Source organism: Danio rerio, chromosome 13 (genome assembly GCF_049306965.1).
Source record: "Danio rerio strain Tuebingen ecotype United States chromosome 13, GRCz12tu, whole genome shotgun sequence".
Taxonomy (NCBI): domain Eukaryota; kingdom Metazoa; phylum Chordata; class Actinopteri; order Cypriniformes; family Danionidae; genus Danio; species Danio rerio.
The window spans coordinates 38,969,492-38,995,689 of record NC_133188.1 but is presented as its reverse complement, the minus strand read 5'-3'; the positions used below and the strand labels follow the sequence as shown (position 1 = coordinate 38,995,689).

The window sequence follows — 26,198 nt, the reverse complement described above, 5'->3', positions numbered from 1 at the left end:
TGGTATTTTAACGTGTCCTAATATTGTGTTGAAATCCCTTACAACAGGTTTAAATACCTCTAAAATTTGAAAACATTGTGATTTTGTCATAATGCACATTTAATATTACAGTCATTTTTATTGATTTTGATATGATTTCCTTGAATCAATTCAGAGGTTAAGGTCTGTAAAAATGGCTATATTTCATAAGTCGACTTTGCTCTGATTGGTCAGCTGGCCAAGTCTGTTTTGATTGGTCTTTCAGTATCAATTTTGCATCTGAAACAGAACAATCAGTTCAAAGTGTTCCTATACATGTCATGTGCAGGCAGGGATTATGCAAATACTTTTCTTTGATTGCATTGGCATAGATTAGTGGCTGGCAAAAGATTAAAAAATATATTGTTAAGGCGATTCAAACTCAACTCTTTGAGAGACAATATCTTCATTTATCATTCACCTTTTGGATCAACATCTTTACAGATTGTTTATATTAAAGAATAGCTATTATAAACTGCAAATAATTTTTTGTTGTTGTTGAAAACCCATATGACCTGCTCTTTAAGTGAAAACGTATGATGCCTTTGAGTGGAAGAAAGCTGAGAAGCTCTGAAGTATCCAGGTCAAGCAGACAGAGCCCATCTGAACTTCCGATCCACACATAACTTCCTCTACGGAAAAAGAACAAAGACGAGACTGTTTGCCAAAAGACACTACAAAAGATCTAAGGCCTGGTTAATGTCACAGAGTGCAGAAGAAAAAAAGAAAAGAAAAGGAAAAAGATCTGTATTGTACAAGGAATTCAGGCCCGCAATGCCACAGAGTCTCTAGCACAGAGAACATTTATGAAAGGCTGTCATATTTAATTGAGTCTACAGTTGGAGAATCTATGATTAGAGACTTGAACCTGCTGCAATAAAAGCTTGATTTAGGTCAGGCTTATTGCAGTCAAACCATAAAGTTGCAAGGGTCACCTCCGTGGTTGACTATACTAAAGTTTTTGGGTTAAAGTTTTTTGCAAGATAGATTACAAATTTCAACATATAATTTCTTGTAATGCGAAAGCTTGCAGGTTAAACTTTGACTCCAGGGATGAAACGGATTACATAACCTACAAGGCCAACAGCTGCAGTGATGTGACAAGCATCTTGGACAGCATGAAACCATAAAAGGGGTAAAATGACTTCCTAATTGGAAATTTCCTGCTATGACCATAGAAAAATCAGTTTCAGTGAGTTTTTATGCCAATGAAGACAGGTGTAGAATGCACTGTATCACCGCTATATAAACAACACAACATTACTTCTACAGTAACAACTCAAATACAGTATAATCTTAATATTTGTAACTGTACTTATGAATACAATTCGATTACATTTTGAAAAGCTATGAAAAACAGCCAAACTACAAGCTATAAAAACTTTGTAATAATGTATAATTTAATTAACAAAATATAACATCCAAATAAAAATCAAGCATTTTATTAGGATACACAAACACTCATTAGTCTAAGGCAGAGATGTAAAAACTAAGGCTTGAGAGCCTAAGTTGGCCCATGGTAACCTTTGATTTGGCCCACTATCCCATCTGAGAAGAGAGGGAGAATGATGGGGATTGTTCAGAGATTGGCATTTCAAATGTAACCTTTTTTTTGTTTGTTTTATTGTTAAAAGCAACATAAATGCTACGTTTCAATTAAAAATTGATAATGAATTTGATTTAGTTTAGATGTACATACTGTCAGCTGATGGATAGACAATGCAGAGACTTTGGTGAGCAAATCAAAGGCAGATTCTGCTTGATTAGTGGATTCAGCATTGAACGCCACTGTTTTTATTACAAAAAGGTTATACTGCATCAGTTAATACTGTTAAAAGCAATGTTTTTTATTTATTTATAAATATTAGGAAATACATTTGGAAATTACCCATGGCACCTTTGATGTAATATAAAGTTGAAGTCAGAATTATAAGCCCCCCTGAATTATTAGCCCCCTGATTCCCCCCCTCATTTCTAATAACTTATTTATTTTATCTTTGCCATGATGACAGTAAATAATATTTTACTTGATTTTTTTCAAGACACTTCTATACAGCTTAAAGTGATATTTAAAGGCCTAACTACCTGTAGGTTAATTAGGTTAATTTGGCAGGTTAGGGTAATTAGCAAAGTTATTGCATAATGATGGGTTGTTCTGTAGACAGTCAGAAAAAAATAGAATTTTTGACCTTAAAATTTTATTTTAAAAATTGAAAAACTGCTTTTATTATAGCCTAAATAAACCAAATAAACCAAATTTTCTCCAAAAGAAAAAAATATTATCAGACATACTGTAAAAATTTCCTTGCTTTGTTAAACGTAATTTGGGAAATATTTAAAAACTAATAATAAATTAAAGGGGGGTTAATAATTCTGACTTCAACTGCAGTTTGGTATATTTATCTTCGGCCCTTGGCTCATAATGATTTTTGGCCCTTTATACAAAAAAAGTTTGGGCACCCCTGGTCTAAGGGAAATACAAATCTAATGTAATATAATAAAGTAAAATAAAAATAAAGTAATATAAAAAACTAAAATACATTAAAATATAATAATGTTATACAAAATGCATAAATTAAATTAAAATGACTTAAACAAATAAATAACAATAAACTAAACCACAAAAACTAAATAGAGTAAAATGGATTTTGATTTTGAACATATTAATATAAAATAATAAATAAATATTTATTTTATTCATTGATTTAATTACATTTTAATACAAACTGATTAATAAAACATGCATTAAAGCAAACAAATGTTTAAATTTCTATATAGATAACTTTTACATTTTCATTCTTGAGATCAATGACATAAAAAAAAATAAAAAATTTGAAAACCTATTGACTGTTGAAAAGCATGTCGTGAAAATTTAATCTTGTGACAGTCCTATTACAAAACATACAGTACCATTAAATCATTTCTCAGGAGCTCAATCAGATAAAGGTGAACAACAAAAACAGACCAAAGACAGTACCTCTGCTGCAAGCTAGCATGGTTAATCTTTGGTGTCTGTGGCCAGATTCTCAGTACAGGCTTTGCTGTCTCGACTGCTCCTCTCTCATCACACCGAGCCGTTCCTAGAAAAGTACACAGATGAGGCTCCCGAAGATCTTTTTCACTTCAAACAGATGTATTGTTTCCACAGTGAGATAGGCATGTGAAAACAGTAGTCATATGTAGTCTGAAATGTGGCTTATGGTTTTACTAACCATCTGTTCTACTTTGAGGAGGGCTGATCATCCGGAGGTTTCTCTCATGCTTTTGTTCAAGTTTTGAAAGGTCCAGTTTTGTCACCAAGCGACATTTGTGGTCCACAGGGAGAGTGTAGCACCAAAGCTTGAATCACAATGAAAATTCAGTTAACACAGGTGCTGTACTGTATGAAATACAGAGGTCAAAGCCTGTGTTTGTGTGTTTATGTGTGTGTGACTGACCTGTCCATCACCAGATCCTGTGATGAACTGACCATTTTGCTTCATGAAGGACAGACTTAACAGTGGATATGCTGTGAAAATAAAATGTAAGCATCTTCAATTTCTCTACATTTACAGGCTATAATGTGTGAAGAAACTCAATTTCTGTTGTGTAAATATGGTGCTAGATTTTACACACTTACCTGACAGGACAGCAGATTCAAAGAGGATACCCCCCTTCTTCACATCCCATATCTGGTATATATAAAAAGTATTAATAATTTAGATAAACATATATGAAAAAATAAGAGTTAAGTTTTGCTGGTTTGGTTTATTCATTCATTTTCTTTTCAGCTTAGTCCCTTTATTAATCTGGGGTCGCCACAGCGGAATCAACCGCCAACTTATCCAGAATATGTTGTACGCAGCGGATGCCCTTCCAGCTGCAACCCATTACTGGGAAACACACACACTCTCATTCACACACATCCCCTACGGACAATTTTTTAGCTTACCCAATTCACCTATAGCACACCTCTTTGGACTCTGAGGGAAACCGGAGCACTGGGAGAAAACCCATACGAACACAGAGAGAACATGCAAACTTCACACAGAAATGAAAACAAATTCAGCCGAGGCTCGAACCAGCAACCTTCTTGCAGTGAGGCGACAGTGCTACCCACTGCACCACCGTGCCACCCTGGTTTGGTTTATAGTTCTCTTAAACCAAAGGTGTCAAACTCAGTTCCAAAAGGGCCGCAGCTCTGCACAGTTTAGTTCCAACCCTAATTAAACACACCTGATTAAACTAATTGAGTCCTTCAGGATTGTTTGAAACCTACAGGTAAGTGTGTTGGAGCAGGGTTGGAACTAAACTGTGCAGGGCTTTGGCCCTCCAGGAATTGAGTTTGACACCCCTGTCTTAAACCATTACTGACATTTTCTTAAAATAAAAATGTTCATTCATTCTTTTTTTGGGGCTTAGTCTTTTAACTAATCTGGGGTCACCAAAGCGGAAATAACTGCCAAAATAAAAATTTTGTCATTCAAAACAATACTTTAGGGGGAAAGCCATGATTACCAATCACAACAAATTACAACATTTAATTCTAAAAGAATTAAAACTAATTAATAATAATAAAAAAGAATTGAAAACTTTTAAGCTTTTATTCTAGCCGAATACATTTGCTAATAAACATAACATATTTTAATCATGGGTGACTTTCATGAGGTGAATTTTTCAAAATGTCAAAATAAAAATATAGTAAATATATTTATTTGAAGAAATTTTGGAAGAAATATTGGATGTCATAAAAGTGTCATATAAATAAAATGTGTTATTATCATTAGCATTATTAATTATCTTTACTGTCACTTCATCAATTTAATGTATTCTAATAACTACTTTAAACATTTTTAATAGACACTGGATTTTAAATCCATCTTTAAAACAATTATAGACTGTTGGTTCTCCCTGTTTACGTCATATCTGCACCTTAAATGTTCTGTCCTCTGAAATTGAGATGAGAAGATTAACATCCCATGGACAAAACTCAGATGCTGTCACAGGACCAAGATGAGCTTTCAGCACTCCAAGTACTTCCTCTCTCTATTGGAAACACACACACAGAGGGTTTGTTTTACTTAATGTGACATGTCTATAGTTTCATAATTTAAAGTCTTTTACTACAGTACATAATGCAAAAGAAAGCATATATTTAAATCTGGCTTAATCAAACAGATTTTGAATGTGATCCTCCAATTCATTTCTAACTTACAAAACAGAAGCCGACTATTCAGAATTGTTTTGTACATTAATTTACTGCTGGTTTCAATGTTATCTCTAATATTTATGGTCTAGCCAGACAGAATGTTCTGCATGCAGGCTTTGTTCAGCATTTCATCTGGAGATGGGTCAGCAATGACATTTGTTTCCTTTTTACGGTTTCAGCACAACTGCTTTTGTTTTTAGAATTCGGTGAATAAAAATAGTTTATCTCATTTCATACCTCAGCATTCAGTAAAACCACCCTGGAGCCAGAGCACGCCGCCACTTTCGCACTCATTGGACACAGCGACAGATAAACCACCCTCCCGAGCAACGTGCCAACAACCCTACCTGAGGCAATTCCACCTGGAACACAGATGTCATGTTTGGGAGTTGAGACCAAGAAAGTGTGACTGACAGAGAATAATGACTGCATTCAGAGTAAAGCATTATTGAGTGGTGCCGTTTTATATATCTGGATAAATTTAACTCCAGACTTTTTCAATCTGTTTTTGAATCGAGGACTTTGGGAGTTTATTACCTTCTTTGATTTGTCTGTAACAGCGATTGATGTCCCAGACAATAACATAATCTTCAGAAGCACTGCAGAGGATGGGTTGATCTCTTTCTGTCCCAAACACCATAGCAGACACATCACCATGGTGGCCGGTCAGTTCCAAGGGAGGCTGTAGAAAATGTTAAAATGACTTTTTTTTTATTTCCTATTATGTGATTCAAAATGGAAATAAAACATATACACCAGCCACTTTATTAGGTACACTAGTTCATTGACACAAATATCTAGTCAATATACAAATAAAATATTCAGAATAGGAAAGAAAAGTGATTTAAATCATAAAAGCAACTCTTAAAGGGATAGTTAACACAAATATGAAACTTAAGGGGTTGTAAACATTTCTCTCTTGTGTTAAACACAAAATAAGATAATCTGAAAAATGTTGGGAAAATCCATTGACATCCATAGTAGAAACAAAAGAAGAAAAAAATACTATTTAAGTGAACATTTCAACCTTCTTCAGTATATCTATAGAATTATTTAGATCTGAAAAAATATGTTTTACCTGTTTATTTAATAGTATAATAATGGTTTTAAAATATAGCTAATAAAAATAGCATTTTTCAAGGCAAATTATTTATTATAATTAAACTCAACAACAATATAGCATATAGTATATCTTTTATAGTATTGTGCGGCCCTAGGTGTGATGGATATCTTCTTAGCATATTTTGGGCTCATTAGTAATCATTTCACCAGCCTTTATTGTAGGGATGCAGAGATGAAAGGGATGATAAGGGAATAGTGGGACGCAGAGAAAGGGAAGAGTGAGACTCAAGAGTGGGGGTACCGTCTCTGTAATATTTTGGTAGAGGGATTGGACTCCCCGATTCAACCTAGAGAATCGGAAAGAGGGGTATAGAATTGTTAATGGAAAGCGAGGAAATAGAGGGAGGAAGGGAGGGAGGGGTTGGGTTTGAGAGAACGGGAAAACAGTGCTAGAGGGCTGGTCTGCCTTAAATAAGTTTTTAGGGAATAGGTAATTGAAAAAATAATACATTTTTGATAACATGCCATGATGAATTAAAGCAATAGTGGAGGACAAATGTGATAAAATCCAGTAAACTCAAGGTTCCTATGAACTGATTGGTGAGACCAGATGTACTATTAGTGCACAATAACCTCCAGGTTGTTGATTTTGTTTTCATAAATCCTAATATTCTTGTCCTTCCATGGGATGGCACAATGAGAAGGACAGCACGCCAACTGAAGATGGGAAACCGGCTTACTGCAGGTTACAGAGAACCTTTCAATAAAATACTGCTCTGAGGTCACATCAGCCATGCTGTCTCCAACATTCCCCTGTAACAGACAATGATAAAGTCTGGCTGAGAAAAAGTGTTTAGATGTTTTGCAGAGCAGATAACAGCTAACGTAGCAAACTACTATTATTACCGTTAGCTAACGTTAGCACCTCAGACAGGTGGTTTTCTGAAGATTAACGTTAGACTTTTTTTTTTACCTTTACTCGAATGTTCAACGTTTTTTGAATTTGTGAGACGTGAAAAAAACATCAGCAGCAAAACTTAATTAATTAATTCCGTTTATCATCACTCACCTGAAAGTAAAACGCTCATAAACTTGTGGCGTCTGTGATAGTGTCGCTGTTGCTTTGGAAACGGGACCTACTTGGGACGGCACACCAGGAGGGACAATTAATTTGCACTGTCGGATTGCGAGTTTCTTTAATTAAATATTTTATTCATTAATAAATGCATTGCATGATATAAATGCTGTGTCTATGGTTTAATACAAACTGTTATCTGATATTCACAATGACAATTGTAATATGAATACATCTAATACAGAACAAGTAACTGGTTATTTGCCTGGATTGCCTTAATTTTATATATTTCTTATCTTTTGTAGTGCAGCCGGTCTCATACCTCAGATTTATTATTTAAACAAGCTGTCCAAACAAACACCAACCTTTAGGAAACACGATTGGGTCCAGAAGCCAGGCAAATAATCTTTTATACAGCAGTGCCCTCTGGTGGTAAACTGCAGCTAGACAGTAGAAATGTACGCTTATTGGCTTATTTATAAGCATGACAAACAATTAGGAAAAATATATACATTTAGAGAGAACAACAAGCAGATGCCGAAGATGAACAGGTTTTTTTAGTCAAATAAAATAGAAAACAACGATTTTCCATATAGCAAACAACGTTTTATATGTCATACAAATTCATTATTTTTACAATGTTTTGTACAAATAGACAATCCTAAAACAATTCACACAATTACTCTTCGCGAAAAAATAAACTGCATTAAAAAAGTGTGCTTAATCCAATCTAGTTGTTACATATGCTGAATGTTTTCACCAAATAAAACGAGCTACGAGTCCACGCCCACATCAGTTCTTCGCCAATAGATCTTAGACAAACACACCGAGTTATCCAATCATCAAAGCGTTATCAACATATACATCATATAGGCCACGCCTCTTATAGTCATTGTCCAATGAAAATGTCGCCTTTGGTCTGTCAATCAACTCTGCCAGCCCAGTTTCTCTGACGGAACGGAAGCCTAGATGGGGCAAACCAGCCCATCCGGATAACAGAGACAAACTTGGCAGCGAGCGGCTGAACTGGTCGGATCTTTGTTCTTCACAGGCAGTCTATCAACCTCTTTATACTTAAGCGTATCGTCAGTTATATGTCTCGCGTTTATATCAAGATTATAAAAAGCACCGCTTCCCTCGACACGCAGCTTTAGCACAGCCATATAACGTTACTTTCTGAGCTAGCATATTTTCCTCAGTGTTTTTAGTTCATTCTTCCCCCCACCGACGAGGTTTTATTGGACCAAGATAGGCGGCGCGGGCACCAAGATGTCGAACCGGATGGTGTGCAGAGAAGCGAGCCACGCCGGCAGCTGGTACACGGCCTCAGGTAGAGCCAGAGACCCGAGAGCGGCCCGGGCCTGAGGTCCGGTGTCCTGCTTACTGTGTGTGAGAGTCTGGAAGTGTGTCAATACATAGTGAGCTGCCTGCTCAGACAGCAATTCTGACCGCTCCTATGATGACTAGGATGCTACCTAAGTAGAAATCTCAGTTGGGTTTCAGTCACAGCCCTTTAGATCAGCTGGGAATTATTAAATAGGTGTTGCTAAAATTGTTTAAAGACCGCAGGGTGCGTTTCATAACGTGTAGCTTTTTTTCTAAATTGACAGTCGTTTATTTTGTAATTGTGTTTTAAATGTATAACTGAATGATAGTAGCTTAATTTTGCCATAGTAACGTTATCACTTTAAAGGGATTTCACTTTGCTCAGCAATAAGTCTAAATCTGCAATCTCTAATGGGTGTTGGTCATAAAATGTCGTTTATTTTATCCCATGTGATTCTTTTATAAAGTAACTTACTTTAAATGTTGGAAACGAATTCGAATTGAAGTTAAACTACTTTAACTTTAATTTAAAGGCCACTATCTAAGTTGTCAAGACTGATTCAGTCATATTTTACTTCTTTATTTATTTATTTATTTTGTGTCTAGTATATACGTGCATTTTTTCTGTGTAAATCAGCAGATGAGAACAAAAACAGGCCAGCAGTTAGCGGGTTAGCCTGTAGCTAGTGTGTATATTTTTGTGTGCTTGTGTATTTTCTTACACAAGACAACTACACAAACTAATACCACAGATTAATATACCATCAACGCTAACTTCACCCAGCCCTGCTTTGCTGGATCAGTAAATCCATACTGATGAACTTCTGTCGCTATTCATAAGGCTGGATTTACCCTGCTAACGGCTAAAGCTATTTGATGAAGTATCTATGACAGCTGTACATGACACAAGTGTTTTTAGAATAAATAAAATACAGTTTTTATGCTGACGTCATTTAATATTGTTTAATGTTACATCGCTCGGTATTTATTTGGTTAGTTCCATTCCAGTAAAAACAGAGAGCACAGTCACCACATTAAAGTCTGTTGAGGGCCGGTGATGTATTTTTCTTTCATGCAGTAACAAAGGATGCATGACAAAAGCCTAGTACTGCACACACTCTAGATCACATGTGTTTACACTAGCCTGCTAGGCTTTAAATCATGACCTGCATGCTGCCACTGGCATTAGAGATCTTGTTTTGTTTGAAACACCCATTTTTGGATATTTTGTATTGTATATTGTAAAATATTGTCTATTTTAATAAATTTAATACAATCTATATTAGGTAGTAAAATTTACGTAGAGAAATGTGCCATACATAAATATAAACATCCTCAGGCTGTTATGCCTTGATTTTTAACATGCAGATTGTAACTTAACTGGATAATAATGGAAATAAAGTGATTCTATTAAATTCTATTTATAGATCACAATGCAGTGTTGGGATTGTAAATGAGTTATTCCACAAAATATTGATAAAAATATTGATTTCAAAACTGTTCTGTAGTAAAAACATTGGATTTGCACCATATAAAATGAGCATAAATATGGCATTCGTTTGCTATTTTGACCAATTTTCTTTTTATGCAAGAATCATATTATTAGTAGCAGGGTTCAACACTAAGGATTTTTTCTACTGGCCCGATTCAACCAGTGGTTAAGATTTTTACTTGCCCTGCCAACATTTTCACTGGTCCCACCAAAAAAAAGGAAAAGTTTGCAGGTTTTTTTAGCCTCTTGTTTTAAATTTTGTGTAAAAAAATGTGTTATAGAATTTAAATATTTAAAAAATGTTAATGAATGTATAATGAGCAAATCGCCGCGCTGTACCCATGTAAATGTCTGCTTCCAAGACATTCTTTTAGCCTCATAATTTGAAGTTGCTGTCACTTTGCTGCACTGGTATTTACCAGGTTACAAAAAAATGACTCGCAACATGAAATCAGATAAGAGGAACCGAAAAGCAATATGGTGTTTACGACATCATAGAGAAGGTAGCATTTAAAGGCTTAAAAGCACAACCTGTTTCTTGATTTTAAGACTGTATCCATACGCAATTGACAAATAGTCGCAGGCAAATTGAACTTGCGACAAGGCAGCACAGATCGTAACAATTCTGTCTACTGTTCCGAGAGCCTCGCACACTGGCCCCGGGCCATAGGGCAGTCCTTGTTGTTGAGCCCTGAGTACAATTATTTACTCAGTAATTATATATTAATTATAATATAATAATAATTCATAAATCCAGAAAAACTGAAAATAAAGTGGTCTCATTCATTTCCATACTGACTTGTCTGTTTTTTTAATGTGTGCACAAATACAGAATAAATAGTCTCCTTGGTTGTCATTTGTATTAGATAAAAAAAGCCACCGAACCCTCCAGATATTAGTATCCAAATCAACCATTAAAAATCCATATTCGCCCAACGCTAAAATGAACATGTTTTCACATTCATCAATATTCATTCTTGGCTGCTCTTGAGAATATCATTAGTGATGTAACTGTATGATTCATTGCAGTTTAGAGGTTTGATTAACAATGGTTACAATTTGACCAAATTGCCTGCATTCTTGATCCCTTTTAAAGAATCTGCCGAAGTACATCTGTTGACTGGTTCTCAAAACCGTTATCTTGTCCTGTCTGACTCTGATAAGAAAGTCATTAGAGCAGGCACAATGGCTCTGTATGAGGCTGAAATATTGCAGAAATCAACATTCAGAACAGCCGTTTCACCTATTGAGGCAGTATTTGTTTGATTGATTTATAATTGTATGAGTAATCCTCATGTGAATGCTTGATTATACTGTTGTACATTTTTGTGTTGTGGTTTGTGAATTGAGGGGATACTACTTATACACTTTTTAAATTTTTTTGCAATTAAAGATCATTTATTGTAATGTTCACCTACACATTATAATTACTTCATTTATTCTACTTCATATTGTTTTAAAGCCGGGTCTTAAAAGGTCATACTATATCTTAAATCTCAAAAGCAAAATTTTAGGGCTTAAAAATCTTAAATCTACTGAAATATTTTGTTGTAGGTAGGCATGGGCCGGTATATGTTTCTGATGGTAAGATAACCTTATATAAAAATTTCCCAGTATCACAGTAATATGTTTACTGCTGTAAAATAATTGATTTTTAAATACCCCATTTAACATGATATCTTACATTTTAGAAAACATTTGTAATATTTTAGAACAGTAAACATGTCTGGCTACATAATTAAAACAAACTATTGACTTCTACTATCTTCATTAGTTTCAAAAACACAGATTTCCTTACAACTCATAAAAATACTTCAAACATCTTTACATCTACCTTAGAAACAGTATAACAAAATCTTTTTGCGGTTTTAATAATTTGACTTTTCCACACCGCGGTAAATCTTGAAACCGTTTATCATCCCATGCCTAGTTGTAGGTCTTTAATTCTTTTTTATTAGGTCTTAATTTTCCTTTGTATAGCTGTGTATTTTCCTCATGTATAGCTATCCGGCCAATAACAACCATACAAACACCAACAATCCCAATCTCAATAAAACCCTTAACCTTTTATCAAAAATAGCATTTAATTACTTTCCCTACAGTAACCATTATTTTCTGCTGAGTATACTGATCTGGGATATATATATATATTATATAATTATTGTAGACTGAAGCAATTGAAAGCTATGTTTTGTTATATTCTTGGTAAGGGTTTTAGGGTTTGTGAATCAATATGTTTTTTTTGTTTTCAATTTTCAAATATATCCAAACAAAATTATTATTATTGTGTTAAATGTATTAAATTTTAATATTTTTTTTTTGAAATGGCAAGTGAAAATCTTTTCTAACTGAGATATTCTAAAAAAACATATCCTTAGCATCTAGCCCTGTAAAAGTCTAAAATTTCATTCATAATGGTCTTAAAAATGTCTTAACTTATACATGAACTCTTGGTTCATGTATAGCTACCCAAATGGCAATTAACACCCATACTCCCAACAATCCCAAACTCAATAAAACTTTTTCTTTAAAAATAGCCTTTAATTACTTTCCTTATGGAGCATTTGTTTAGAAGTTCTCAATTTATTTACTGTTGAGAACACTGAACTGACATTTTTATTATTAAATTATTATTATTGTCTTAAATTATAATCATTTTTGATAGGTCATGTGAAAATCTTTTCTGACTGGGATATATATAAAAAGATCCTTAGCATTTAGCCCTGTATTAGTCTAAAATTTCATTCATAATGGTCTTAAATTTTACTTTGTGAAACCTGCAGAAGCCCTGTTTATGGGTTTCTTTTTTTCTAATGAATACAAAAATAAATTGAAGAATGCCAGTTGCTGGGACCCATCGACCTCTAAAAATAACTATGAAAGTCGAGGAGCCCCATTATTTTTTTTAATATATATTTTTTTTTGTTAAAAAAAGTCATTCAAATAGGTTGAAAACATAATTTTATTTTGTGGAAGTGCTGTTTTAATAATGGCAAAATAGTAGATTTTTTGAAAAGCCAGAATGTGTATTTATTACATATATAATTTATTACAAGTATAATTATTAGTCATAAAAATATGTGCACATCTCAATTGTCCTAAATCTTTTAGTTTTGACTTTTACATGGTCTTTTTTTCAAAGTGATTTTGTCAAAGTGTCCCTTAAAATATCAGTTGTAGGTTATAAAGTCAGACTAGAAATACTTCAATTGACTAAATAAAAACATTTCTACATAATATGACAGTGTATAAACTACATTTATAAGACGATAAATAATCTTCCCAGCTTTCGTGTAAAAAAAACAATCTCCATGTTTCTTATTGACAATTTTCCTCTCCTTATATTTAGGATCCCAGCTTAACGCACAACTTGAGGGCTGGTTATCTCAAGCACAATCTATAGCGGGTCCAGCCAGAGCCATAATAGCACCGTAAGTGGAATGAAACCAGAAAAACACTTTCACTTGTATTTCTGATGTCTCAAAGGACTGTATTTTGCAGGCACGCCGGCTACACTTACTGCGGTGCGTGTGCCGCTCATGCCTACAAGCAGGTGGACCCCTCCATCACGTAAGCATTTTATTTTTTACTTTGCATTCTCTTGACGTAGCTGTATTATTGAGTTTGCCATGGGGAGAGAGGGTAACCGCAGCGCTGCTCTCTCATCCATCAGTCGGAGGGTGTTCATTCTCGGCCCCTCTCACCACGTGCCGCTGTCTCGCTGTGCCCTCTCCCCCGCCGAGGTCTACAGAACGCCACTGTACGACCTGAGGATCGACCAGAAGGGTAAGGAGTCTCATTTTTAGGCCTGTCACAATAATCAATGTATTGACTTATTGCATGGACATGACCTCAATGATTTTTGGTGATGCAATATATATCACCCATACATTTTAGCACCCATTATTATATCTCTATCTCTATTGGAGGTATCAGTGTCAGAATGGTTAAAATGCACTGAAGTATTTGCTATAAATTACTTTATTATATTTTTATGTGGATGTCTGTCAACTGAAAATAGATCTGGAAGCAGATATCGCAGCCTCTGTTACTTTTTACCTCGCACTTTTTTTGTTAACATTTCTTATATTTAATTAGGATATGTGTTTTCACATTCTGATTTCAATGCCTCATTGTAAAATTGTTTAAATGACTATAATTAAATGAAATATTTATAATAATAAAATAAGTTGTGTTGTGTGGAAGAGTGTACTTGCACTGTGATGATATTATATTGTCATTCTGGCATTATATAATGAGGGATTCAAAATGACAATAATATCGTTTATCGCAATATGTTTTGGTGCAATATATCGTACAACACAAAATAGATATCGTGACAGGCCTACTCATTTCCTCCCTGCCCGCTCTCGAACCAAAACCTTGGCAGGATTAAATGCTGACTGAATAACAATGCTCAGAAAAGGTGTCACCCAGATTGTTTTTTTACTTCAGGCTCATTTGCTTTCAAACGGTGCTTTGGAGAGGAGATCATATTTTGTTATTAGCTTTCCCATAGCCGTTGTAATATTAGACGTGCAATATCAAACAATGAGAGATAATTATTATATGATGCTTCTTATTAAGGAAGCTTTGTGTTATTGTGATTGTCATTGCAACATATCAGTGCAATACACAAAGGCTTTGATTTTCTTCACATGTCTTCTCTGTTTGGCAGTTTACGCTGATCTGTGGAAAACAGGCATGTTTGAGAGGATGAGTCTGCAGACAGATGAAGATGAACACAGCATTGAGATGCATCTGCCTTATACCGCTAAAGCCATGGAGAAGTAAATAACAACCAAATGACATCACACCCTTAGGACATCCAAGATGTGGATGACTTTTGTATTTGAGTTTTTTAGATGCAACTATGATTCTTGGTTATTTATGAAATGTTGGTCATGAACTAACACCACTTTTTTTTTTTTGAATGTGACTTAGTTTCATAGGTTTTGGGAATTACCAAGAACCATAGTTTAAGCTACTGGAGAATTATATGACATGAGCTGTCCTTTGAGAATAATGTAAATGTTTTTATAATTATTTTCTAAAAATTATCACAGTATTTCCTGCCTTTTTTCTTTTAAGTTGGTTGGAATAAAATTTGTTTTCCTTTTAAGAAATGATTAGTTTTTGATTGGCTACAGAACAAAACACTTTTTTTCCCATGGCTTGCCTAGTTAACCTAGTTAAGCCTTTAATTTCCACTTAATACCAGTTTCTTAATACTAGTATCTTGTAAAATAGTATGTACTATCATCATGACAAAGGCAATAGAAATTATTAGAAATTAGCTACGAAAACTATTATTTTTTAAATGTTGTAAAAAAAAATTATCTCCATTAAATAGCACTTGGGACATATTTGAAAATATTTGAAACATTAATCATTTTGGCTTCAACTTGATATAGTTTAGAGACATAAAGAAATGCTTTTATTCTGCAAAAATCAGATCTTTTCTGCAATTTACACAATAATTATTGTTTCAAAGCAGTTTTACAATCAATTGCAATCAAAAACAGAAAAGTTAGGGTTATTAGTTAACCTAACTTTATTAGTTTCTAATAATTTTAATTAGTTACTATTAGCTTCTGCAGTTAAAGTTATTATATATAAACATAGTCTCTGTGTAGGTCATACCTGCCAACACTCCCGTTTTGCCCAGGAGTCTCCTGTATTTCAGACCCATATCCCGCCACCCTCCCGTTTTGTTATTTCTCCCGGAAAAGTCCCATAATTAAAACACCTCCCCTACCCGGGCTTTAGCTTTTTGGTACAGTCTGTAACACCCCCGGATCGTCGGCTTTGTTAAAGTATCCGATTGTAGCCGCTGGCCGATACCCGGTGCATAGTAGTTACTTACCCGGTTCTCAGCTGTGTTATTCAAACACCTAACCCCTGACACCAAGTATTGCTTTGGCATTAATATATTAAAATATGTTTATGTGGTACTTAAGTTTTATATGGTTACCTCTACTTGAGACCTACATGTCTTTGTGTAGGACAGACAAAAATGTAAATGTAAAGAGAGGGAAGAATATTCTTACCAAGGTTTCACCTCATGTCTATGCAAAGGCCATGAGCAGCATTATTGATCCATAGTCCCGCTTTAATGCTCATTTATCTTTGTCAGAACCACTAATTATGTTGTCAGGATCTGTTTACCTAGTGCAGTGCATCTAATTAGTTTGCTGTGATGTGATGGATGTTTAGGTTTTTTTATTTTTTAAATGCAAGAGCCACCAACTGCTTCTATTATTCCATTAAACATTACTGTATATGGGCATAGAGAAGTTAACATTTACTCAGAATGTTTGATTAGACATTTGGATGTTTTTTTTTATCCCAAGCAGAGCAATTAGTTGCCAAGCAACTGTAATATTTCTAAAGGTTTTCAGCATTTTCTCTTCACTAATCTCTCATACCTCTGCAATTTGGGGAATTGAAAGCCCTTACAGTGCTGTTAATGTGAAATGGCCACAGTTTTAAAAACACATTGACAAAAGAATATTTATGATCGTGCAAATGTCAAATCTCCATCTGGGAGTAGACAAATGATTCTTTTCTGTGCTTTTGTTTCTAAAAAACAGCCATAAAGATGAGTTCAGCATCGTTCCTGTGCTGGTTGGAGCTCTGAGTGAATCTAAAGAGCAGGAATATGGCAAGCTGCTAAGCAAATACCTGGCTGACCCCTCCAATCTCTTCATCATTTCCTCTGACTTCTGCCATTGGGGTGTGTGTCCATTTGCACGCTTTAAGTTTTTTTAGCTGTCAAAAGAAGTAGTAAAACGGTCAGTGTCATTTATAGTTTGTAATTTCTTGTTCTTAACATGAGAAGTACTGATGACAAGATGCTGACATCTTGTCAGTGTCAAATCTACTAGGGTTTGTACAGACTGGTCTTTACTTTCTGGTACTAGTCAGTGCTCTGGGTTTGTCATTATTAAGAAATAAATTCAAAAATAAAATGGAAAAAGTATTAAAAAACAATAATAACAATGAGTTAAAATATAAGACAAATGGGTACAAAATAAAACGTAGTAGTAGTAGTAGTAGTTTTTTGTGTATGCAAGCATTGTCTCCTGTTGAATGATTTTTTTTCTGCTTTAAAAGTATTGCCTGACATGCTTTTTTAAAACCATAATTATGTTGGCTTGAGAAAGCCAACATACTGTTATGCTACTCTGTCCTTGAAAACAAACGTATCTCCTCCTAGGCCGCTCATGCCACAAGGCCCAAATGTGGTCAAAATGTGCCTTCTACATTCAAGATTGTTGCTATATCTCCTCATGCCTGTAAGACTTATTGTTTTTTTAACAAAAAATGTTAAATATTAAATTTTTACAATCCGGGCATATAAAAAATTATACAAGCCCCAAATTTGGCCAAAAGCCGTATTTAGATGCGTTAGATTTTGTTGCTATATCTTTAAGGTTTATCAGACTTATTTTTTTCCAATAAATAATTTTTAAGCATTATTTTTCTGAAAATATGGCAAGCCATTTTTGACTTAAACTATTAAAAATATTTTTTACTGATATGGCAAGCCATTTTGCATTTATCACTTTCACACTTATTAAGCATTGTATTTTCAAAAAAATACGGCAAGCCATTTTTACATAATGTTCATTCCCTTAGTCTCTTTATTAATCAGGGGTCGCCACAACGGAATGAACCACCAACTAATCCAGCATTTGTTTTACACAGCGAATGCCCTTCCAGCAACAACTGTTCAAGTCCAGTTTTTGACACTCATAAAGACTGTCATAGAAACATCGGGGTTGATTAAGATCACTCATATTGCCAAGAAGCTTTGATGTATCATCACTAACCTGTCAAATGTCCCCATAGCAATAAAACAGTATAACCTAGCAACCATTTAAAAATAGCAATATCTCTACATCAGAACATCGTAGGGACCTGGGCATTGGCTTGTTTGACTCATGCTAGCAAATGGGACTTCTGGTGTACTATGCATGGTAACAATGATAATGGAAGCTAAGTGCTAATAACAATTAGCTACATGCTATGAATGATTATCTAAATGCAATAACATATGCTAGAAATGCCTACTAATTATTAGCATTTGATCAAACATGTACACGAGCATTGCCATTTAGGAACTGCTTAGCAACCACCTAACAATGCCATAATTGTTTTAGCAACTGCCTAGCAACGACTTAGCAACCGCCACCATGCTTCCTGCCAACTTCCATTCCTAGTCCTAGCGCAGTCACGTTGGCTTTCTCAAGCCAACATCAAAGTTTATCAATAAACTTTAGGTTCTAGTTTACATATTAAAATCTTTAAGTACATTCCCAACATATGAAATAATTGTCATTTAAAGCTTTATACTTTGCCACTAATATTTAAACCACCATTTGCAGCAAAGGGGTTTTGATCACTTAAAGTCACAAAGAAATATTTTCTTAAAATATAAAAAACAATATTATCGCTTATTTGTTTACACATTTTAGTAAAAATCCGAATACATATTTCATAAATCAGATTAAGTTAAATTTTTGACAAATATATCTATAACCTTATATATTTGTCTCAAATATATGGGGTTGTAGCTATATTTATCAATTACTTATCTCATTCAGACTTCTAAAATATTTTGTGATTCTTCTGATTTGGACTGCAATTTAACTAGGATTTAAAAGGTCTATAAAACATGCCGAGGAACACTGGGTGGCATGGTGACTCAGTTATTAGCACTGTTTCCTCACAGCAAGAAGGTCGCTGGTTCGAGTCTTGGCTGGGCCAGTTGACATTTCTGTGTGGAGTTTGCATGTTCTCCCCGTGTTGGTGTGAGTTTCTTCTGGGTGCTGCGGTTTCCCCTCCAGTCTAAAGACAAGTGAATTTGGATCTTAATTGACCACAGTGTGTGAATGAGTATGTATAGATGTTTACCAGTACTGACTTGCAGCTGGAAGGGCATCCGCTGTGTAAAACATGTTGGAATAGTTGGCGGCTCATTTGGCCTGATGAACAAGGGACTAAGATGAAAGAAAACGAATGACCCTAAAATAAAACCTCACTCTTTTATTCAATATTCAGCTTCTGCTGGAAATTCATCACAACACTTAACTAATATTTGTAGTAACTTCCATTCTGTTCAGCTGGACTTTATTGATCTAATGCTCCTACAATCATACAAATAATAGTTAACTAAAAGCAAAAAAACATATCATAAGCAACATCGTGGACATCTGAGATGCATAGTGTGCTCATTTGTGCGAGGCGAAATTCTTGCAAGCCACTCAAAATGAAGTGTCTCAAATGAATAAGCAGCATGAATCTGGTAAGAAAGATATGCTCATTTTCATTTCTCACCCACAACATCTCAGCAGCACAGCCTCTCAGCCTCTCCATCACTTGCATGAAGCTTGAGAAACACTGCCTAAATAGCCAGCTGACTTCTGTAGCATGGTTTAAATGAAAATGAAGGTCGTTTTTAATACTGTATATTTGTAGGAACACTCACTTTTTTGCTAGTTAAATGATCAGTGATTATATATTTTTTCATCTGTTCTGCAGGTCAGCGTTTCCGTTACACCTACTACGATGAAAGCCAAGGAGAGATTTACAGATCTATCGAGCACCTTGATAAAATGGTAAACTTTTTTTTGTCCTTTGCTTCTGGTTAACTTCCTTAATGTTTGATATATGCAAGCGGTCCATTCTGGTTTGGGATACACGGTGTGCTTAATCCTACTGGTGTTTCTTGAGGGGAGAAAAAAAAGTGAGGAATTTTTCTCCAAGCTAAATAGTCATTGTTATGGTTACTCTGATGTGGAAGTCGGTGATTCAAAGACAAATTTTAATACTTTCCACCCATGACAGTCTATCAAATAGCAGATGTTCTTAGCAACCCAAGCCTAATTAAAGGCTTACCAACTGGGCAAAGCCCTATTGCCTCTGTAGGGTCATTTACTGGACAAGGATTGTGTTTGATCTGCTGCTCCTTCCAGGAAATAGGCAGTCATTATTGTGTACCTGAAAATCCATCTTGCTTTTGCAGAGTTCAATATTTTATATCAAGCAGTTATACTAAACCAGATGTCTACTGCTAAATTTCATCATCAGAGAGACATTACCAAAACAAAAATATTATTAACTGCTTTAATGAGAGCGACTTGTTGATGTCTAAGAAATATATGGGTCAAAGATGAAAAAGTGGTTTTCAAGAATCGTAACAAGTATTGAAAATATAAATAATTTATTATTAATAATGTATTACAATTAGACGTAAATGTGAGCACAATACACCTGTCCTGTACTCTCTTCACTGGCTCCCTATTAAACTCAGAATTAATTTTCAGTAGTTGACATTTACTGTTGTTTGTTTTTAATGCAGTTAATGGTCTTGTGTCTCCATATTTATGTGAGATTTTAAAGGTTCATAAACCTTAACAGATCAGCAGGCCAGTTGTTGCTTGAGGTCCCCAGATCAAGGTATAAACAATGGGGTGATGTTTCTTTTGCAGTGGCAGGTCCAAATCTGTGGAATAGCCTCCCTATAGAAATTCACATTACCACGAATGTGGCACTATTTAAAGAGCCCATATTATACATGAAATAAGGTCATATCTTGGTTGTAAGAGTCTCCAACAACAGTCTAATATGCATGCAAGGTCAAAAAACACTTTCATGGTCTTATAATCTGCATTTATTTTTACCTAATTATCCCAGCGACTCCTGTATGAATCGTCCAGTGATTCATTTGTTCCCAAACCCCTCCTTAGCGCGGAGCTAATCTGCGCTGATTGGACCGATGACAGTCTGTCGCGATTGGTCGACTGCCTTCAGTCAGAGAGGGAAATGGCCAATAGCTAATCAGCAATTTAAAAAGTAATCACAGTTCATACACGCTCGATAGTGTAGGCGTGGACTTTAGCTGCCACACTATGGCCAGTGGATAGTGCCACGGATAACCGAACGAAGGAGACAGTCGTGTACTCGCCATACCACACACACACAAAAACACACACACACCTCCGGATGACAACGCTCCCGCTTCAGCCCGCACCCGCCAGGTTTTAGCCTGAGAACCCACTCCGTTTTCTGCCCGCCGCGCCCGGTCCCGCTAGAGCGGAGAACACAACCAAATATCACCCAGTATACAGTCCAGACAGCCAAGCTGTCTGTATAAAAACACACACACAGCACAAAGTACACAAAGCTCGTTCGTTCGTTCGCTCTCTCTCTCGCTCTCTCTCTCTCTCTCTCTCTCCCCGCGCCAGATTTCTGCGGCGCGGGAATACATTTCCGAATAAATCGCGGGAGCAGAACTCTAGCACGGAGCTCCATAAACAAACAGCACGCGTCGCGTTTTTAACGTGACTTTGCACGCGATAAGATAATATATCCAGTTAACCTGATACAGTACACGCGGTTACAAGTAACAAATCACAACTAAATACATTTGCAAGCTAGAGTCAACGAGGCAACAACTTTAACCGCACGTACTTACACTTGAGAAATGTAGGAAGAAACCCATCCTGACGTCCATCAGTTACTCTTTACTGATCCTTCCTTTAACAAACTCAGATGAAGTATTCTTTGTAGCATGTAGCTTCCAGAAGTTTCCAACTGCTTGGTTATAATGCTGATGTTTCATCTTTGGGTAGAGACTCAATATATCCATCTGCAGTGTGACTTCAATCGACCGGCATGTTTGTGTGCGTGTGTTTGTGGGTGTGCGTGTGTTTGTGTCTGGGTTACTGCGTCAGAGGGCGGGGCCTCAGGTTTGAAATCTCCCGGGTTTGCGCGTGCACGTGAAAAACTTTGTTTCGTTCGTACGTCATGGCGAAACACCTAATGAGTCGGTATCAAGGCGACTCGTTTGAAGCACTATGATTCGACTCTTTTATAGATGAATCAACAGTTTTAAACACTGTATTCTTACAGATTTAAGCCTTAGCTGGATACTTCACTTCACTTAGAGCTGTGTTACACACTACATGGAGGGGAATTTTCAAAAACCCATAATATGGGCTCTTTAAAGCAAAACTTCAAACCTATTTATTTAGAATTGCTTTTGATATTGAGTAGTGCAACATGCTGTTTTTTTGACTCTTGTTTAGATGTTAGACTCTTGTTAGACTCTTGTTCAAAATGTCTTTTAATGTGTAAAGCACTTTGGCAAGCCCCCTGGTTGTAATAAAGTAGTATATATATATATATATATATATATATATATATATATATATATATATATATATATATATATATATATATATATATATATAGCCGATTGATTGATTGATATTACAATCTATCATAAGGATTAAATGATATTCAAAAATCTTGTCCTTAAATCAAATATTTAAAATACAATCAAATTTAGTACTATCCCTTATATTTATTTGCTATATTTTCATAAGTACAGGTCAGAATAAGAATGTTTCATTTTGCATAAATATATTAGTTATTGATTGATAGATTGATGATGAAACATTATTTCACCCGTATTTTGACACATTTAAAAAAAAAGTTGAGACATTAATGTAGATACTTGCATTCAATATGCTTTTAGGTATATAAAGTAGTGCTTGGTAAATATTAATAACAAATAGTCACATTCAAAATAAAAGTTCTTATGGCATAATATTTGTGTGTGCTGTATATATGTATATTTCTTACATATATAAATACACTTATGAAAATGTTTATTTTTATAAATTTTATTTTATTATATTAAATAACAATATTTCAACGTCTTGTATAGTTTTGATGTACAGTTGAAGTCAGAATTATTGGCCCCCCTTTGATTTATTTTTAATTTATTTTATTTTTCTTAAATATTTCCCAAATGATGTTTAACTGAGAAAGTTTAGAAATTTTGTGTGAAATTTTCACACTGTCTGATAATATTTTTTTTTTCTTTTTGTTTCTTATTTGTTTTATTTTGGTTAGAATAAAAGCTGTTACTCATTTTTTAAACACAATTTTAAGGTCAAAATTATTAGCCCCTTTAAGCTAATTTTTCCAATCTAAATCAGGGTTGTCCACACTCGGTCCTGGAGAGTTTAGCTCCAACCCTAATCAAACACACTTTTACACACAAATCAAACACACCAATTAATCAAGCTTTTACTAGGTCTATATCAAACCATTGTTATACAATAACTTGTCTAGATAACCTAATTAACCTAGTTAAGCCTTTAAATATCGGTTTAAGCTGTGTAAAAGTGTCTTAAAAACATCTAGTAAAATATTATGTCTATACTGTCATTCAGCTAAAGATAAAATAAATCAGTTATTAGAAATGATTTATTAAAACTATAATGTTTAAAAATGAAATGTGTTGAAAAAAAAATCTCTTTTAAACAGAAATTGGGAAAATAAACAGGGGGGCTAATAATTCTGACTTCAACTATGTGTTTGGATCACATATACATAATAAATATCTAAAATGCATAAACAGACGTTATGACAAAACAAGCCTTTATTTTGGATGCGATTAATCATTGCCTTGCACTAATATAAATCACCTTTGAAACCAAAATGGCACCATATGCATTAATGTGTTTTCTTTGTTTTGATATTTTTAGGGAATGGGAATTATAGAACAATTGGACCCCATCTCCTTTAGCAATTACTTGAAGAAATATCATAATACAATTTGTGGTCGCCATCCCATCGGCGTTCTTCTAAATGTAAGTACCTCATGAATGATTCATCCGAACGGCTCTGTGAATTTCCCTCGGGACATTTTATTTAGCAAACCATTGTTGACTCAATAAAGCAGAAGCAGAATAATGCAAATAATGGCTAGCCCGTAAGCGTAGTAATTAGTCAAGCACTTAACTGGTGCGGAGCTTTTATTAATGTCATCATTTCTCCCCCCAAACTAATGTCTTTCATTATCAAGCTTTTAAGATTTACTATTGTCTGTGGTCTAAAAGCATCTCTTCATTGCTGATTCTCAGGCCGTGGCGGAACTGAAAAAGAACGGCATAGACATGAACTTCTCTTTCCTAAACTATGCTCAGTCGAGCCAGTGCCGAAACTGGTCGGACAGCTCTGTGAGTTACGCTGCTGGAGCTCTCATCGTTCATTGAGGTGAACTGTCCTTGGAGCCTCCTAGAAGATCGTTTCCCACCATTCCCCTACATCCTTTCCCTGCCTCTTCTATAGGAAGGACATGCGAAGTGTGTCGCAGCTGGGAATCCTCAAACATAGCCCCAATTCAGATGTAACGTTAGATACTAACCTCCTCTTCCTGCAGCTTTTCCTACAGAGGCAACTTGGATGATGCTATAGCTTGAAGTACAGCCGCAGTTTTTTTGGGGTGTTGCAAGGTCAGATTTTTTTGGTTGTGTTTCATATTTTGGATCGTTTAGTTGGGGGTTTTAAGGCAGAATTCGCTTTCGACCCACTTTAGGTGTTCGATGAGCCCTTGTACAATTGAAAAGCAAGACACACTTAAAGTTTAAATAAAGAAATAAAACCATCGGCATTGCACTCTTTTCGCAAGTCTACATATGTTTCACTTAATGATTTGGGAAAAAAAGGAAGTTGACTGTAACATGCCCATGTACACCCTGAGAATTGTAGTAATAGCTACTGCGATGGTCCTGTTGTAGTTTTTTTTAAAGGGCTACACAATACCCACTAACCCTCCACTGTACTGGATATACCAAAAAATAGCTTTTCTTTCATCTAATCTTTTCTTGTAGTCAAATTAAAGTCTTTTTTCTGATTCTTATCTTTTCTTCTGTTTATTTTATTTCTTTACTATTATTTAGCTTTAATATGCATTTGACATGTAATCTCCAAATGTGTGGAAGTATTTAGAAGTGTTTGAAGTCTAAAGGAGGTGTTTTGATTTTGGACAGTTCAGGTGGACCCCTTTCAGACGGCTATGGTGGACGAAACTTGCAAACATTGAATAAATAAATGAGCAAATAAATAAATGAGTAAATAAATCCATAAATGCCTGCATAAAAAAGAAATAAGAATAAATAAATAAATACTCAAATACAGTGCTCAGCAAATATGACCCCACCCCATTTTGTAAATGAATATTTTGATCCATTTCTCAGTGAACATAGGCGATGTATTTTGGTGCATTTCAGCAGAACAAATTTTTTACTAAATAAATATTATTTAATAAGTATATCTTAGTCGCCAAACATATTTAGAAATAGAAAGATAAAACAATTTAATTCAAGCAAAATATTGGATAAATAAATTACAAACTACAAAATTTCAACAAAATTTTATACATTTTTGTGTCTGTTGAATTTTGCTCTTTTTCAAAATGTTATTTAATATTTTTCTATAATATAAATGTGAGTGTACTAATTTTGGACTGCTATCATGTTATTTTGTTAGATTAGCACCAGAATTTACTATGGTACTGACTAATCACATGTATATGCACAAACAAAATATTGTATAGCTTCCTTTAGAATATTTTAATTTAAATTATATATTTATTATATATATATATATATATATATATATATATATATATATATATATATATATATATATATATATATATATTATAGGTATTATAGGTATTATATTATTATATAGGTATTATAGGTATAGGCAGGTATTATATCAAAATATATAATACCTGCATAAATAAATGTATAGAATGAATAGTGCTGGCAGATAAATAGTGAGATAAATTGCATAAATGTTGGGTAAATAAAAATATGTTAAACTTAAAGGTCCACCAACCCCCCCCCCCACCCCCCCTTAGCATTTATTGATTTTTGAATGTAGTTCCGAGTTAACTTTTTTTCAGCACAACAAGGGTGTCTTTCAATCATCAGAAGGCGGTATTTATGCCCACATTGGTTGATCTATAGAAAATCTTTGCCTTCAAATTTAATTTCATTTTCCTTCGGCATAGTCCCTTTATTCATCAGGGGTTGCCCCAGCAGAATGAACAGCCATCTTATCCAGCATATGTTTTTTACACAGTGGATACCTTCCGGCTACAACCCAGTCCTGGGAAACATCCATACACACTCATTCACACATACACTACGGCCAATTTAGTTTAA

The 26,198-nt window shown here is 34.7% G+C and overlaps 2 protein-coding genes across 7 annotated transcripts in view; one reads left to right on the top strand and one right to left on the bottom strand.

Moving 5' to 3' along the window:
* The window catches only part of wdr27 (WD repeat domain 27), an 82,232-nt gene extending 74,850 nt beyond the window's left edge, over positions 1-7,382 (bottom strand). For all 6 annotated transcript variants that reach the window (XM_009307487.5, XM_073920171.1, XM_073920172.1 and 3 more), the window contains exons 1-10: positions 7,338-7,382; positions 6,902-7,081; positions 5,744-5,888; positions 5,444-5,568; positions 4,930-5,043; positions 3,638-3,689; positions 3,456-3,526; positions 3,231-3,357; positions 2,996-3,098; positions 562-650 (exon numbers count right to left, since the gene is read on the bottom strand). In XM_009307487.5, coding sequence (XP_009305762.1) covers positions 562-650; positions 2,996-3,098; positions 3,231-3,357; positions 3,456-3,526; positions 3,638-3,689; positions 4,930-5,043; positions 5,444-5,568; positions 5,744-5,888; positions 6,902-7,063 — 988 coding nt within the window. In that variant the 5' untranslated portion in view covers positions 7,064-7,081; positions 7,338-7,382. The remainder of the gene's footprint in view (positions 1-561; positions 651-2,995; positions 3,099-3,230; positions 3,358-3,455; positions 3,527-3,637; positions 3,690-4,929; positions 5,044-5,443; positions 5,569-5,743; positions 5,889-6,901; positions 7,082-7,337) is intronic.
* Positions 7,383-8,346: 964 nt separating this feature from the next.
* On the top strand, positions 8,347-24,880 carry memo1 (mediator of cell motility 1). Its single transcript, NM_199794.1, is given in 9 exon segments — positions 8,347-8,673; positions 13,511-13,592; positions 13,663-13,731; positions 13,835-13,947; positions 14,840-14,951; positions 16,755-16,897; positions 19,708-19,784; positions 23,727-23,831; positions 24,105-24,880. Coding segments are annotated over 9 exon segments (894 nt in total). The 5' UTR covers positions 8,347-8,612; the 3' UTR covers positions 24,237-24,880.
* Positions 24,881-26,198: the final 1,318 nt, after the last annotated feature.